The sequence below is a fragment of the Protopterus annectens genome, chromosome 2.part0 (genome assembly GCF_019279795.1).
Source record: "Protopterus annectens isolate FY-2018-M chromosome 2.part0, PAN1.0, whole genome shotgun sequence".
Classification (NCBI taxonomy): domain Eukaryota; kingdom Metazoa; phylum Chordata; order Ceratodontiformes; family Protopteridae; genus Protopterus; species Protopterus annectens.
In genome coordinates, this window is record NC_056728.1 from 818,150,367 (window position 1) to 818,168,402 (window position 18,036).

At 40.0% G+C, this 18,036-nt stretch overlaps 1 protein-coding gene across 6 annotated transcripts in view; it reads left to right on the top strand.

Moving 5' to 3' along the window:
- The window catches only part of KDM4C (lysine demethylase 4C), a 3,520,425-nt gene that overhangs the window by 644,019 nt on the left and 2,858,370 nt on the right, over window positions 1–18,036 (top strand). For all 6 annotated transcript variants that reach the window (XM_044061093.1, XM_044061091.1, XM_044061094.1 and 3 more), the window contains exon 6: window positions 12,130–12,179. In XM_044061093.1, the coding sequence (XP_043917028.1) occupies window positions 12,130–12,179 (50 nt within the window). The remainder of the gene's footprint in view (window positions 1–12,129; window positions 12,180–18,036) is intronic.

Sequence of the window (18,036 nt, forward strand, 5' to 3'; positions counted from 1 at the left end):
CCCCACTGCTTTAGTAACTGAGATATGTGGGCTATAACTTGAGCGATATAAAGAACTCATTTCCTTAGTCAAAGTACAGGTTACTACTGTATTACCTTGCGTATCCCAAAACATATAATTCAAAATTATCCTTGCACACTTGTGCTTAAAGAATTCTTTTTCAAATTCTTTATCCGGACCAGGGGCCTTATAGAACATTGTACAATGTAAGTGCGCCGCAACCTGCGGTGACCCGCTCCTAGATTTACTTAGAGCTAGATTGATCAACTCTGTATCAACCCTCCCCGGGCCATCTGAAATCAAGTCTAGACTATACCAGTAAAACAAGTCTTGTACTCCCTGTACTACTAAGCCATCCGCTAACCTTTTTGCCTCAATACCTTTAGGTGTGGGAATTGCCGCTATTCCAAACACATGCATCAAATCTCTTCCTAGCAAATTAACTGGACAAACTTTTGATATAATTACCCTACACTTAACAGTTTGGTTTGTTTGCGGATCTGTGAACAGTAGAGGATGCGACAGTGGTTCCTTATAAATTTTCCCGTTTGCCGCTTTTACAAGGACAAACTCATCTGTTTCGCAGTTTGGAGGCCGAACTGCTGGACCCAAAAGTGTACGCGATGCACCTGAATCACATAAAAACTCCACTTTTTGTCCCTCAACCAAAAACTCTATTATGGGTTTCTGATCTAGATGCATAGCAATACCCAAATTTGCCAGGTTTATGACTTCACAGTCACAATCCCACCCTTCCATTAGAGTGTTCTGACATTCATCGTAGAGAGTGTCTGCCTCTTCATTATCCCCATAATGAGGATGGCGCATTTCTTTACTATCATATAGTCATGCGGAGCCCTTGTTCATAAGCTGTGGGGGATGTTGCCACTCTTCACAGTCGGCAGCGAATTGCCCACGTCTACCGCATTTAAAACATTCTCCATGTTTTAACCTTTCCCTATAGGCTGAATGTCCACCCGGTTCATTTAACGTGTCCCATTGCGGGCCCCCACATTTTTTTACGCCACCACGGCCCCCCTTGTCCCCTTTGATCCTGTACTAGGAATATCCCACCATCATCCCCTACTGCTAACACTTGTACTTTCTTTTTCTTTTTTAGATTAAAATGTCGCTCAGCATGCCGTGCATATTCAAACAAAGGTTGCAGTCTACATGTTCTATGATCTACCATGTGCTTAGTAATAAAACTACTTATCGGAGCCTTACAACCTTTAAAAAAAGCATTTTTCAATTGCTGTTCATACGGACTATCATTAGTTTGATCCTGCGGAATTGTCATTCCACAATGGTTATTGAACACTTCTGTCAGTCTTACAATATAGTGATCCACAGATTCATCATCATTTTGAATGCACTGATTTATTACTGTCCAATCTGCTCTAGGACGCCACTTATCAGAAATTCTCTAACAGATCAGTGACTCGTGTGTCTAACACCCCAGAATTATGCTTTAATGTAGTGCCGTCATCTGCCTTACATGTCCAAGTACCACAAACTAAGTGCCAATCTGGACCTAAGATTTGTCGCACTACTTGTTCTACTTCTAAACCATTTAGATGATAACTTAAACGCATGCCAACTATGTCCTCAGAAAACTTTTGAAAATTAACCTTGGGATGAGGAATACCATCCGTAGCTTGTTTTATATCCTCTCTAGCCCAGGGACGATAAACTAAAATAGTTGGTTCTTGTCCAACATCTCCTGCTTGTGGGTTTGCAACTTGTATTAAGGGAAGAGCTTCTGAATGGTCAGAAAGTTTAATAGCCCAACGTCCTTGCCCTGCTGGTCCTGACCTTAACTGCATAAGTTGGTCTACTTGTTGCAAAGCAACTTTAGGTACTACGGGAATTTGTGGGTAAATTGGAGGGGTCACAACATTTCCTTGAGCAGCTAATAACCCACCCTGCTGTACAGATCCCACATCTTCAGACTGATATTGAGGAGGTTCCCCCGGTATGGCAGCAGCAATTTCACCATACGGTGGGGCGGTTGCCTGCCTTTGTACTGCACAAACTGTATGCTCATCTTCCTTAACTAAAAATAAAGCTACTTTTCCACTTGGCACCAGTGATCCCTTTTGATTTATTTTCTCTTTTTCCTGACACTGTTTTTCTTTTATAGCTCGTTTATTTGCTTCTTCTAACCATTTTTGTGCTTGGGGAAATCCCAATTGTCTCTGCTTTTTAGTTCTAGTTCCTGCATCTCTTTTCAAATCTCTAACCAATTTTGCACACGCATTCTTATTCAGTGTACCATCAAAATCATATTTCAACTTCCACTTCTTCAAAAATTTAACATTATTTTTGTTTAAACTTTTCATATACTTAGCATCAACATTTAAACAGGCATCACTCTCACACTTGCAACAACTTGAACCCATGTTTTTCTAGATTTCTTATTTTAGGACTGTATATTTTAGGACTGTATCAAAATTATTTTACAGGGCTTATTACAAAATGGGGCTATCTTAACGGGGATCCTAACAAAATAACAGGTAATCCTAACAAAATAATCTTAACAATTATTCCTACCCACCCTTAACTAAAAATAAAACCCCTGTCGACAAGGTTAAATTAAAAGAAAAATTTATTTTTCATCCTACCTGAACCAGATGAGACTCCGTTTCCCCTTTTGGTTCGGAAACCGTCCCTTGGATAGGGATCAGAGAGCGGCCGGCCTCTTTCCAACGACAAATCAGTCAGAGGGCTTTCCGTCGAGGGAATCTTAAGATAAGAAACCCTCACCTGCGCAGGTTTTTCGCTCTCTCTGTCGGTCTGATCCGTATCTTCGTAGAGGTTTCCGGATCGAAGGACCAAAATGTCAGAAGAAAAAAATTCAAGCGAGTCGCATCTTCCTCAGGTGATGAAAAACTTCTTTATTTGCAGCTAACCAGATTACAGCAGCATGTTGGCCAAGATGATCTCAGTCTGATCAGCTTGTTTACTGACATCAACTTTTATACTTTCCTGTTACTAGCTGAAATAGCTTTTGTTACATTTCTAACAGTTGACAATTGGCTATGAAAAACATCTAGGATCACAATTTGCCTCAGAAAAGAATGCTTTACCTCAAAACCACAGCTAGTGTAGAATGTTTACCTCAAAACCACAGTTAGTGTAGAACTTTTACCTCAAAACCACAGTTAGTATAGAACGTTCAAAAAGGTACAGCATACTTAGTTCAACAGTGGTAGCTGGAATTTTCCATAGCCTGCCTCAGTAAATTAACTCTTATTCAGAAGTATAGAAAACAGATTTTATTCAAGTTCATAAGCAAACTACATCTATCATAGATAAAGCCCATCTTTAATAAACCTGGTTTAATGACCTTTTCTTACCAACACTTCAGCAAATAGCGTATTAATTTTGCTAGATGGGAGAAAGAGACAAATAATAGTATGTTTTAAAACTTTTTCTCTTAACAGTGGCTAAAGGAAAATATTTCAGTTTTGCCAAAACCCAAGTATTCCCTATTTCTTTACTGGGTTTCTATCTCATTGCTGATTGACTTCTGAGTGGGTACTGGGTTACAGAGGGCTTGCTTACACTATATAGAATACTTTTGAGTATTTTCTACTTTCTGATCACAACTGTGTGCATTTGTAAATAAGTTATCTCTTTATGTTAGATTACCAATGAGTCACACTGTACCCAGATATACATAGTTTCTCACCATGAGGTAAGCATTTTATAGTCCCCATTTTGCTGAATGGTTGGAGTAAGCTGTTTTTTTTTCCTGTATTACATGATTTTCAGTTGGAGTTCCTTCTGTGTGGAGTCTGCATGTCCTCCCTGTGGTCGATCGAACTTTAAAGACATGCAGGTACGTGCGCAAGTGTGTGTGTGCCTTCTATGAAGGTTGGGCTGGCAGTTCGACCTCGTAAAACTCCACTACCAATCAATAGCAGACCGGTGATCCTCTGTGGCGACCCCTAACGAGGAAAAGCCGAAAGTCTATTTTTACACTACCAGGCTAGAGTAAGGTAAAGATGCTGTCCAGACATTTTCTCTGCTTGATGTTCTGTGCACATGCAGTGCTTTTCCTAAAGTTACATTTCTTAGTTTCATAGCAAAGTACAAGGCTAGCTGCCCTTGTGGGCCATTTTATCCCTAGCCAAGTCCTCAAGTTCTGCATTCTCTTAGACAGTAGCCATGACGATTTAGGTGATTTTATCGTAACGAATGGATGTTCCCACCGAATTGAGTCGCTTTGACATGTTAAAAGTAGATATGCCTCATTCCACTCCCATACATCCTATAGTGCTAGGTTTGAAGGATGTATTTAATACTGCCTATAACAATCCTGATTATTCACCTTCAGTTTCCAAAAAAGGAAGATAGGCTTTACAGAGTTTATCAAACTAACAAACATTTGTGTTTCCACCTTAGGAGTGACCGTGCTGCTTTATCCCATCTTCTGCAGCTGGGAACAGACTCTTGGCGCCATCCAGTCCTTCTCCTGTGAACAAATTGGATAGATTTGGTAAGAAAATATACTTTCTTCCTCTTGCTATATAAAATTCTTAACTATAAGACTCGTGAAAGTTTTCCCTTTTTTGCTGACATTTTGAGGAATTATCTACTATACCTCTTCCTGAAGGTAGTGCCTATCTGAAATCCATGGTTTCTAACATTTCTCAAGTATCAAAACATGCCTTAAGGAGTGTGTGTAATTGTGCAGATAATGTGTCCTAGGGATACTGCTACAGTGTTAAGATATCCCTGGGTACCTAATCAAAAGTTTGCTGATTAGATAAAGTCTGAAATTTTAAATTCAGCTTTATATTTTGACCCATCTTCTACTTAGGTCCTTACACAGTTTGAGAGAGGGAAATTAATACTGAGAGTTTCTGAGATTGTTATCCTCCTCCTTACAAATCTCCCAAAATCCTCTTTTATGTCTAAGAAACAAAACATAACAAACATACCCTGCCTTTCAAACCAAATGGAATTACAAAAAAAAAAAAAAAAAAAAAAAAAAGGAACAGGATAGGAACAACAAGGAACTTTCCAAAAAGGGGATAGTGTGATATTTCAAAATGACTATTCCAGCCTTGAGTTCTCTCCCACCTTCCCCTTTTGCCCCATCTCTCAGAACTGGTCCCAGAAACTTGCTGTGTACTTTCCCCTTTGGCAACATGTTGTTTCAGACTCTTAGGTGTTGAAAATGTTTCAGGAGGGATACAGTTGGCACCGGATACACATACATCCTTTCTTCGTCTTCACCCTCCAAACTAAATAGTTTTTCCTCAGTTTCTTCCATGCCTTAAAATCTCTTCAACATCTGTCAGTCAGCAGGGTGCAGGAGTACTTACCCCCCCCCCCCCTGCAAAAAAAAAAGTTTGAAGAAGAAAGGTGCTGTTTGAGAGTCACTCTTCTACAGTTTGTCTTTTTATTTTTTTGAGCGTGTCAGTACTCAGCATTTAGAATGCCATCATTTCAATAGAGAGCCCCTAAAGGCTATTGCTGCAGAGGGAATAATGGTTGTAATACAGTTGTATATGTTGCGATTACCCATAACAGTAAATGAGTTCCTCACTGCTACAGTACCCCCCCCAACACACACACACACACACACACACACACACACACACACACACACACACACACACACACACACACACACACACACACACACACACACACACACACACACACACACACACACACACACACACACACACACACACACACACACACACACACACACACACACTTTTGTATATAGTTATTTGTTAGGAAAGATTTTTGTTTTCATATGTTTTAGTGCTTCAGGATGAATGTGCTTCTTAATGTTTGACCAATAAAGTTCTGAAGAAATCTTCATTCTGGCTTCTGATTTCCTTCCACAACTATACTTTGTCACCTACTCATTTTCCCCTTCATGTGGCACCTGGTCATGAACAGACTAAATCTTTTTTTTTTTTTTAAGCTGTGATTAGCAGATGGCTGTTAACCCTTTAACATTTACATTTCTACTTATCAGGAAATGGTTATTAATATTTTATTCATAGGAAAGATGGAGCATAACTGGCTAGTGTCCTTTGGAGTATGATGACACTTTTTTTTACATAGTTTCCAAGCTTTCAAAAAGTAGTTAAGGAATTTAGTGACTTTTTGGCTTTTTATCAGTTGGCATAAAGAATTAAGGCTATGCCCGCCTGGTTAATGCCTCTGAATACTATTTGCACTGCTCTTTGAGTATCAGCCTTTTGTATGTTTCTTATAAATGTGCTTTGAATGCAAAGTTGAGAAGTTGGGTCTTAGGGCTGAAATGGAAAACGAGCGCAGAATTAAAATTATAAGTGATATTCTTAAACGTATCAATAAACCTAGTACTAGAGATAACCCATCCGTCAGGGTCATCACTTTTTTATTGCAAAAGCAGGGACAAGAGCTTCTGAAAATCAAGCTGAAGGAGACGGCTAAGCACATAATGGGTATGCACCACAGAGTCTAAGGTGATTGGCAAGATAGGTGCTATGTTAGCATTTTAATTCATCTGGAGTTCTGCTGGCTGTGGTAGGGGCCTTCCTTTTCCATGGCTTCCTGATCCCCTTGAGTGATTAGTAGGTCTTGTGGTGTTAAGAGAGCGGGCCGTTAGGCTGGTTGTTTGTTCTTGGGCTTTACTTTCAAGAGTCAAGAGAGGTTCAGTGGAACTTCTGTATGGTCTGGGAGATGCTTCAGCCTTTCTCGTATGGTAACAGCCCCTATCCCTTAAACAAAAGATTGTTTTGCAGGAATCGGACCATTTGGGAAGCTTTTTTACAGTTACTTTCTTGTTGCTTTTTAGGAATAGCCTCTATACACGGCAAGTCACTGCATTGTTCCTTAGGAGCGCTGCTTTTTTGTCTCCCTTAGGAGCTGCGACCCTTCTCTGGCCCAGCCATGTGTAGCAGGGAAGGAAGTGGGTGAAGTTAGTTCTCCCTCCATGTGGTTCAGTCCCATTCTTTGGTGAGCTGTGGGTTCTAAACAGTCTAAGGGGCCTGAGATTATGTCCTTTGTTCTGGGGCTGAAGCAGGTCATGGGGGGCACAGCCTTTCCTCTGGGTAACCTTTGTGGCTGTAATATTTTTTCTTTCACGTCTTGGTTCTAGCCCAGCTGTTTCCTCCCTTTGGACCAGGACTGTGTTCTGTACTACCCTTTTTGGGGGATGGGTTGAACCATTTATGGAAAGCTTTTATCCAGTTAAAGGTTTTGACCATTTCCCTTGGTTCTATTTTTTCTGGTGGACAGAAAAGGACTGGGCACTTTCATATCCTGACTTTAAAAGAGACCAGTGGTGCTAGATGCTACTGGCCAGATCCTAGATCCATCTGGTGTTCCAGGTGGCTGTTTTCTGTGGTTTAGGAGGCAAGATGCTCCTGTTAGCAAAGGTTGTTTCCATCCTATCTAGGAGAACATTTTGCTAATCTTTCTCAAGTTTGAAAGAGTGGAGGATCCCTGATATGAGGTAACTGCTTACCAATTTCACTTCTTGGGCATGCTATCCTGTTAGGATGTAATTTTTCAGGACATCAAGTGATCCCATCCTACTTTTTATTAGTTGGATTCTCAAGAGTTTTTTATAGAGAAAGATGGCAGTGCCCCACTTCCTCCCTGGCAATTCTGGGGTGGCTGTCATTGATTCCACTGCCGTTATCCCATTATTGTAAAAAGTTGATGTTTCTCCTCAGATGTGCGTTTTACAAGGGGAAGGTGCTTGCTCCCATTTTTGTGGAGAATTGAGGTGTTGGAAGGGAAGAAAGTTTGGTTTCAGTATTTGTTTTTCTTTTCAAATATTTGTCCTTTGGTGTTTTACCCTAGTACAGCTCTCTGATCTGGAACACCCCCTTTAGGGAGACTGCTTCTAGTACTTCTAGGCTTGATTGTGGTGGTAGTGGGTGGTATTCATAGCTTGTAGCCATGTGTCTTTGCTTTCTATGTATGTTCTTGGCCATATGCTTGGATTTAGTTTTGGATAGGCTTCCTAAAAGTTAATCTTCACTTTTATTCAGGTATGTTTTTTTTTCCATCTCTTTCCTCATTTGTGCTTTTACTGCTTGGTATTCTACCCAGCATTAAGCCATGTCAAGAAGGGTCATTAATGTTAGATACAACACATGCATTCTTACTACATCATTTGATCTTTGATCAGGGCCTTCCACAATGGGTCAGAGATGCCCTGCCTCTGTTTCCGTGTAGCTGAGTGATCTCCCAAGATGTGTTTGCTTTGGGATCCTTTTGAATCAGTCAAGTATATACTTGATATATCTCTTAGTAGCAGTGAGGTTGTAAATACTTACTGCTCTTTCTACATTTTCAAGGATGTGCCCATTTATGGATAGGGATTAACTATGTTTATGTAACTGAGTCATGATTTCATCCCTCCCATCTTCATGAGCATGACTCTACCTCTGATTGCAAACGCTTTCAAAAAGATGCCATATTGTAATTGATGGAAATGATAATTCGGCCTGGATCTTAAGGACGGTCTTTATTGTGAATGTAAAATAAAGTGAAGTGTATATTTTGTTGTTGCTGAACTGTTAGGCATCTAAATTAGACAATGTAGTTAGACTAACATGTAACACAGGGCAACACAAAGTTGTCCTTTAATTTCCAAATGCCTAAGGGAAAAGTATAGCAGACTTTCAGTGTGTAATGTAGTACTATCCAAGTGTCGGTAAATTGAAGTAACCCTACCGACAAATTCTGGGCTAACTTCTAAAAATAAATTAAAATCTAAAGCTGCAAAGTATTAAACTTTTGTCCACGAAAGGTGATCCCACTTCTTTCAGACATTATGGTTGAAATGAGTACAAGAGCTATAAAAAAACATAGGAATACTAGCTTCACCGTATTTAACAGTATTATTAGCAGTTTCACCTTTAAGCCATGATGGTACAGCGGTAGCATTGTTGCCTCACAGCAAAAGGTTCTTCTGTTTGATTCACGGCTGGAGTGCCTTCTGTGTGGAGTCTGCATGTCCTCCCCACGGTCGAATGGCCTCCAAAAGACATGGGTAAATGGGCTGCCTTCGCTGAAGGTTGGGCGTCGGGCTGGCAACTTGGCACCATAAAAAAATCTACTGCCAATCATTAGCGGACCGGAGTTCCACTTTGGCAACCCCTAACCGGGAAAAGTCGAAAAGACAAACATTAGCAGTTTCACCTTTACCTTAATGAATCACCTGTTAAAGCCTGTGACTATTCTTTTTGATAAATTGATTCCATCTGAACATATTCAAGATGTTTAGTGTCAGGCTGTGATGGGTACTGTATACAAGGGAGATGTACTACATCACCTAACATGTCCTGACCTATCATCATCACTTGTAGTCTTTGCAAACCTTTGGAATAGGTGGTTGTCAGACTTATTCTAAAAGCCACTTTATCAAATTGCATAAAAAACTAAGCACCTTATAGTTTAGAAACTTGCAAGAAGTCAAACCAGACTTAGAGGATTTACATCAGATTATTGTAAAAATTGACTAAAAAGCTAGAGATGCATCTCAAAACTTAATGGCTCATTAGTCAGGGCACTATAAGCTGTCCTAAAAAAGGTGGAATTTGAGTGCCCACCGAATTAAAGCTTCAGTCTCATAGGACTGCATTGGGAATGGTGATAAATTTCATTGGAATGCTTCCAGTTAGGAAAAAGAATGCCTACCCAAGGTCTTCACCTAATACCTTTGAACAACCAGTAGTGTCTCACCTAAAGACCTCTGTAAGGGAATAAGAGCTCTTTGTAAATAAGTAGTTCTCAGGTTGTATAGAAAGTAAAATGTTAAAACTTAAGATATTTTGTAAAGACTTAACTTAATGTACCTTCAGCCAGTGCAGACCTACAGGATAGTAGTTAATGACTGGTGTGAAATGCACCGCTCAACACCCAGACTGCAGAATTCTGTACTTAAGTGAGCAAGGTCTGTAACTCCAAGGTAAAACACATTGCAGTAATCTGTGTGAGAAGATGCAAAGGCTTGAACTGCTGTAGTATTAAGTATTTAATCTGCGAGACATTTTTACAGGATAATAAGATGACTTGAGAGCTGTGACACCTGGTCATTAAATTTCACTGAATTGTTGATTATTACTGCTGTATTCAGTACTGTGATGATATGAAGTACATTCTGTTCTCAGCACAAACGATGATAGAAAAAAGAAGGGATTGAGCTAGACACGCACTATGTGTGCTAACATCCTCCCCTCATTCTTTGACAGGTTAGTAGGAGACTAGGCTGCTTCTAAAATTGCATGGTCTCTAGGCAGTCTTCTACGTTAGGAAAATAAACATAGCAGAGATGCAAAGGTATCTTTCCCTAGGGTGAAAATAAAAGAATGCCTTCACTTCCTTATTTCTGAAAAAAAATAAAATAAAAACTTAAACTTTGAATTAAAGGCAACAGTAATAAGTAGTCTAAAACATCAGATGCTAATTCCTTGTCTGTAAATGTACTGAAGAAAACCTCAAGCAGACTTGGTCAATGGAATAACTCAGCTTTTATTTATGACATGTGCTTTCATCCACCAACCGGACTTCATCATATCAGCTTTGAAAAGGGAAGTGGTCCGCATACCCTACTATGGCCAATATTCTTTTCTTGCAAGAAACCTTTCTCATTACTGGCACCAGCTTTTCAAAGTTCTGACCCAGTTAAATCAAGAATTGTCCACAACAGTTAAGCCTTTGTTTAGGACAGTGCTAAGTAGGACTCATTTGATTCTCGCTGCTTATTTTCATTCTTGTTACATTTTTCATTTTCTTTGTCCTTCCTACTGCCTCCTCTTTCCACTCCACTTTCTGTGCCCTGCATTTGATCCCACCCATCTTAGCCATTTGCTGCAATCCCTTTTTTGTAGGTAGTGTCTGTTAACTCCACCTTGTATTTGTCTGTGTTTGAAGTTTAGTCTGTTCACTCATTGTTGTGCAGGTCGTTAGTTTTACTGTAATGTATAAATCTGGCCCCTAAAGTACAGTTTCAGTAGCCTGATTCCATGGTGCAGAGGGATAGAACTTTTACTGTAACCCAGGCAACTGGGGTTTGATTAGCAACCCCAGCACTGCACGTGCCAGGTAGTAGAGAAGGAGAGGAATGAAGGGGCATGTGCCTGCCTCATCTGTGGTAGTGAGAAGGCAGCAAGTACTCGGGGACCTTATAGGCAAGTACAGTTTCAAAGGTGGAGACCAGCAAAACCACTTTCCCCACTTGAAAGGTGTGAGTGGGTATCATTTCCGGAAATGTTCCTACCAGAAATGAGGGGATGCAAACCTCAGATAGCCCATTGCATATCCACCTTCAGCTCTACAGAGTGGGCATCCTTAGGGGAATGTAGGGCTAAAAAATGATCAAACCATCCCTAATGGCTGTATAAATGACTGCTTGTCATATATCTCAACTTTCCAGATTTTCGCAGAATGTCCAGATTTTTGCCTCATATTTTTGGATTGTTCGTCATAAAATGTTTGGCTTTCTGACAAATCATGAAGTCTGAAAACAACACACATTTGAGTTTCAGACTTCATAGCCTTCGGGAAATTCATGTTCTTGCAAAAACTTTTATTCCATCAATGTTCTAAGTTTATCAGAGCAGTATTTAAACACTATCCTTATTTTTGGGTCCAGAGTCCCATCTATCCCTCACCCCACTGATGGGGAATGAATGGGCTGATTGTCTGGAGGGGGCTGGTTATCAACAGGCAACTGGGTCAAAGATTGTAAGAAAACAAATATATTGTCCCAGTACCAGTTTTGAACTTTCATTTTTTTGAGCCAGTAAAGTAATATAATGTACTGCTGTTATCCAAATGCCATCTCGGTTTTCCTTTTCTGTATATGTGCTACGTGCTGTTGTTACTATTCCTGTATTAATTGTATGCCTCTGGCTAAGGTAATAGCTGAAGAGTCCTTAATTGAGTTTACTCACACTGATTAAAAACAATTAAGGGACCTTGTAAGGCTTGAAGTCATTTAAGAACAGCATGCATGCGACCCTCATTCATTATTTACATGATGTGAAACTTGTGCTTTATAGATGATGATGTAACACTTGATGCAATTTACTGAGAACAAATACATCAAGAAATCTAGCTTCTAACTTTTATGTCATTAACTGTCATTTTTAGGTACGCAGTGCCTCCTGAACATGGAAAACGACTAGAGCGACTTGCCCAGGGTATGGTTGCCTTACTTGCCATCTTCTGTCCTCTGGACTATGACTGATTGGCCTGACAGTATGCTTGTTGAAAGTTATTTTGTTTGGCTTTTTGTGTTTTATTCTAGCTGCAACAAACTGCAATACTATTAAGTTAGTATTTACAAAGGAAGAGTACACCTACTGGATACAGAAAAAGTCTTGCAATACAGCAGTTTAGAAATTCAAACAAATATCACACTCTGTACTGAAGGAAAAGTAATCTTATAATTAAAAAACAAGAAGATAATTATGAGGTCCTTTTTTTCAGTTCTAAAGTCAGTTGGAGTAGTAAATCAGCATCCTAAACACATCAGTTATGAAAATATTACTTACATTTGTTTATTTTTTGTTAGTGCACTACTTTCACATTTTCCATCATACTGATACAGATGTGAAAATAAAATGTGTCTGCTGTTACACTGAGAACTCTCCATTTATTTCACTATTTACAACTTCATCCAGGATCATTCCTTCACTATTCTGATAAATGAGTATGCTCGTCCCATGTTCCCGATGGTTCTTTTTTGTTGGTGGTGATGTTTTTAGCTCACATAATTTGGATCTTGATCCTTAGTATTATCTGCCAAAACATTTCTTTGTTTTCTTGCCAGTTTCTTCATGAAACTTGTGAATTCTGCTCCGAGTGGCTGAAGTCAGCTCCTCATGAGTTTAATGGGAGAGTCCTCCTCCTGGCCTAAGGAGAATACTGGGGTTTAATGACTGTGAATTCAATTTGAAGGAATGGTCAACACATAGCCCTTCTACAGTAAGCAAATGTTTCAATATAGTTTTCCTGTCTTGCAGGAAAGAGCTCAGTCCCATCTAATGGAGATTTGAGCCAGTTCTAGTCCCTCATGGCAGTCGTAGACATGAAAGCTTGGAGCAAAGCATGTCCCCAGCTCCCACCCTGGAATAGTGCTACATGGGGCTTGTGCTGTCCATACCCTGACCAAATGGCTTAGACCTGGGTCTATTCAGCTGTATGTCATGAAGATGTGATTTAAATCATCCAGTTATAAATCAGAAGAACTTGAGACTGAGGTTTCTTTTCCAGGGTCCCATAAAAGTTGGTCTCTCTGTCTGTGTTGAGAAGGTACCATTGCTTGAGCCCATGACAGCATCTGTAGCCCTAGAGTGAGACATCATATGCTTGCTTGATGCTTCGTGTGTGCCTGCATTTTATGTGCAGGACATTTACCCTTAGAAACTTAACATGTAGTGCCAGCAAAGAGGCTGTGGTTCAGGCCTCTCCATCTCGTATGCTGCCTTTGGTGTTAGTTGCTATCCACCTAACAGCTGAAACATGTCTGACACATACTCTTGTGAAATTGTGCATGATTCTTCATTTTTAGTTGTTGAAGGACTTCGCTTCTTTTCCATTGTCATCCTTTCTGGAGCCTGAGAGTTTTAAAGCCCTTGTATGTAGGCTCTGTGTTCCAACTTAGATTACCTCTTCTCTGAGAATTACGTATGGCTTATGAGTTCTAGCATGTCTTGACCTCAAGTCTTCTTTCTGAATACCCCTGGTACTAAGTATGTAGACCCCTACCCCTTGATCATCAACTCTTGGAACTGGTCTTTACACATGCTGCATTTGAAAACTTAAGGCAATCTCTCTAAGCTTCTGTATATCCCAAGCAGTCCAATACCACATATAAGCCTTTAGTCAATTGAAGTAATTTTCTGAGCATGCTAGATTACCTTCTGTGTGGTATGTTGAGGCCAGGAGTATTTCCTCATTGCACAGATGTTTTGCTACCCGAGATAGAGTCTGGAGCTTAGGACTAGTGTGACATAAGGGCATACTTTTCTTCAGTACTGGGGCTTATGGTCCTTGTGACATCCCCTCTTTGGGCCAGTAATAATGGAGCCTGAATCCTTAACACTGACATTGGAGAGGGACATTCACTTGGAACAAAAATAGATGCACACAGTATTTCCAGATGCAGCTGTCTGCATCAAGCACTTTTTTCTTTAAACATGTATTGGGAATAAATGATTGGATCTTACTGTCAGCTTTAAGTATATTCCAATTGTCTTTGATAATATTCATAAATCTATTAGTGTTCCTGCCAAACGTGGTGGTGAAACGTAGTATATTTGGAGATGAAGATTTCTTTTTGTATGTCAGTAGATTTTCTCTGTGTAAGCCCTTGGCATAATTCTGGGCCATAGTGACATATTCCCAATACATATTCTTTCTCTTTCCGTAAAGGAAAAAATCTAGCAGGATATTTTAACCATTATAAACATCATTCTGAGTCTAGTCTACCTATGTTATATCAAACCACAATTTTGGGCGACAGATTAATTGGATGTTTCCCCTGTGGACATTGTGTCAATTGTAAACATATTTTGAAGTCCAAGGAATTTAGTAGTAGAAACAGCAGTACTGTTTTTGATATTCGATTTTTTGCTAATTGTAATACAGATTGGGCTATTTATATGGCTTGTTGTAGTTGCCATGCATTTTATATAGGTCAGACCTCTCGACCATTCAGGTTACGTATGTCAGAACACTTGAGTGACATTAAATGCAAAAGAACCACCAATGCCCTATATAAACACACACTTACACACCAAACAGCTCAATTCCATTTTATTATCATAGATAAACTTATTGGTGATCGAACTCACAAATTTGGCTGGCACAAGAAACTTGATGCCAGGGAGAAAAAATGGATCACAAAACTTGGGGCTTTATTTAACCCAGGACTTAATGAATATTTATGAATGAACCTAAAAAATATTTTTTATGGTATATATTCATTATGGTGTATATGGTCTATCACTACATAAATATTCATGAGTTCATTAATTAAGTATGTAATTGTCAACCAATAATTTGTTTTCACCTATTATATAAGACTTGATTTTCATTGTACTTTTTGCAATACACTGAAGAAGGCCAGGATCAATATTGGCCGAAACCGGTCTGTTTTGTATAAGCGTGAAATGTAGTCTCAGTAGTTTTTAATAAACTACTATTTATCACATGGCTCACTTGTTGCTGGCTTTGGTTTCTCTGCTTTAGTTTGGATTTTTGCCGTGCAACTCCCTACGTGCAGGGGAACTTTGTTTTGAATAATATACACACACACAGCTTTTCTAAGGTTTGTTGCAGCTTCTGGAGCTCATAAAATAATTTCAAACTTCCAGTCTTAAGTAGCAATTTGTTTACTGCTAAAGACAATACAGAAGGCTTCCTAGTACAGACTTTTTGTCTCTGGCTGCATTGAGACCTGTGTGATACAAGCTTTATGGCTTATACCAAGTAAATTTAATATCAAACTGTTTTTCAAAGTTAGCTGGACCGGGATTAACCTCTTCTCTTCCAGTATCCTCTGTTACAATGTATTCATTTCAGCAGTTACCATACAGTCTGGCTATAGTTTTTTTTTTTTTTACCACAAGCAACTTTACAAATACATTTTCAACACAAGCACCTGTACAAATCAGTTTGATATAGAAATGACATAAAATTCATTACAAAACTCCAGCTAGCTATGCTGGCATATGTTAAACGTCCATTGCTGTACTTCTCCTGGCAGAGCTGGCAATACCTCACATCTTCATAGCCCTCATTTCTGCATCTTACTATACAAATTCCAGTCCTTACTGGTGGAATTGGCAATGGACTAGCTTATGGACCTGGAAGAGTTTAGAGTTTATGCTAAAACAGAAGATCTCTTCCAGACCCTGTTTATGGCCATTTTCCTAGATCTCTCTCTCTAATTTGTATTGTGCAAATGGTGTGGCTAGTGCCACACACTGTTGCTTATGCCTGTACAGAATAATGTGACTGAGGTGTCATCCCTTGAGGACTTTGTCAGTTGCATTGCTGTGAACTCTCATGTCAAAGGGTGTGTCATGTTTGTCAGGCCTCCCGGGCTGTGGTGGATGGCCTGCTAAGGAAGAAGTTAGCTGTCTGTCATTTATGAAGGTATAGCTTACTCTGTTTTGGATCCTCTGCTATTTTTCTCCAAGAAGAAGAGGCCTTCTCTCTTTAAAAGCAAAGTCAACTATCCCTCTATATTCCTGCCTGTGCTTGGTGGAAACCATTAGAGGTTACCTCCCCTGGTCTTCTTGCCACAGTCCTAATCCTGGTTATGGTCTTCCTGGTGGGGCTGTCACTTCTCACCTAGAGTTGCCATCTTTTGATTCAGGAGCATGGGGATGAGCACCCTCAGTTTTTCCCCAGACACTGTGGCACATTGGGCAGTAGTGACTGTCTTATTTTTTGAGGGGGCATTGGCAAGGCCTTCCACTGCCATCCATACCCACTAGCACAGGCCATTGTTTCTGTCCAGATCTTCTTTGAGGAGAATCGCTATAGCAGTAAATTATAACATCTGGTTTATACCCACCTTATCATTGTCTTCTGGCCAGAAATTGTAAACAGCATTCTTCCCTGATGGATAACAGCAGTGGTCACACTCTCTTTGGATCCTCAAGCCAGTATTTTCCACATGGAATCATGGCAAAATTCTCATTATTAATTTGCTGAAAAATATATGTCCAGTGTGTAGACAGTAAATGTGCTCAAGTACAGATATGACCAGTAGAGCCAGTTCTTGATGGACATATGAATCTTGTTGGACCACCTTATGTGGAGCTGGGTCATGGTACCTCTTACTATGTACGGTCAGGCAGCCATGGAGATTAATTATACTCTTGACAGCATCCTAGAAGTGAGGGTTTTTCTGAGTAAGTCCTTAACCTAACCTCTCCTCAGCACTGACTGATTTGAGTTCCTGCTTCACCAAGTGGATCTCCTGTGGTTTCCTTCTGCAAGTTAGGAGGGTGGCCTAATGGATAAGGTGTTTGTCTTACATACACAAGGTGCAGGGTTTGAGTCTCACAAGGGATAATTGGCTAGGCTTAAAATGGCTTGCAAGGACAGTTAGCCTAGTGCTAATCTATGATATCTATGAAGTGTGTGCTTCCATTCAAACACTGTTCAGGGATACTGTCACCGGCTTGGGATGATGAAACCAGCATCCTTGATCCTGGCCTTTTCAGTGCCCTGCAACCTCTGCTTGCATAATGGTGATCAGCAGACCGGTAGCCACCTTTCCCTCCCCCCCTGGATGGATAATCTATGTCCATTGCAGTTTCTCACTGACCCCCACCTGACTATTCTAGTGACTGAATGCCGTTCAAACTTGATCATCAGGGCTTTATCCCTTTGTATCACAGAGCCAGATGAAGGTCACCAATTTTTCATAGATGCCCTTAACTGTTGCAGTGTGTTGTCCGCACCGTTTGAGCAGGAATATTGTTTTGGCAGCTTTGATGAGAATACAGTGCAGGGTCTGAGCTTGGGTACAACTCTGTCCTGTAGACAGAAATATAGCAACATTCTTCAGGTTGTCATGACATGCGTACTTATTTGGTTAATGTTCATCATTCCCACTACTGTAGTAGACTTTAGGCTGTACTGGTTGTATCTTGCCTAGTAGACAACAACAGTCAAACTTGTAAAAGCTCTGGCTCCATCCTGCATCTTCATTCTGACTGATGAGTAGTCAGCCGAGTGGAGAGAAATCAACAGTCAGAGTGAAGCTTTCTTCAGTAATTTCTTTTCTTTTCCTTGTTATAAGATCAGTAATTTCTTGATGCCTTCTGAAGACTCAGCCCAGAGGCTTCTCAGGAGCAGCAGACAACCTTCAGCTTCATTTTTGGCTGATAATTCCCCAGTGGGGAACCCTTCCACACAGACTATTGCCCTTGAAAGAAAAGAAAAATGGTATTTTTAGACTGGGCTTTGTAGTTGTATTTCCCTTTAAGAAACCCAGTATTCTTTCCAGTACAGGAAGTGTCCTGCCATGGATCT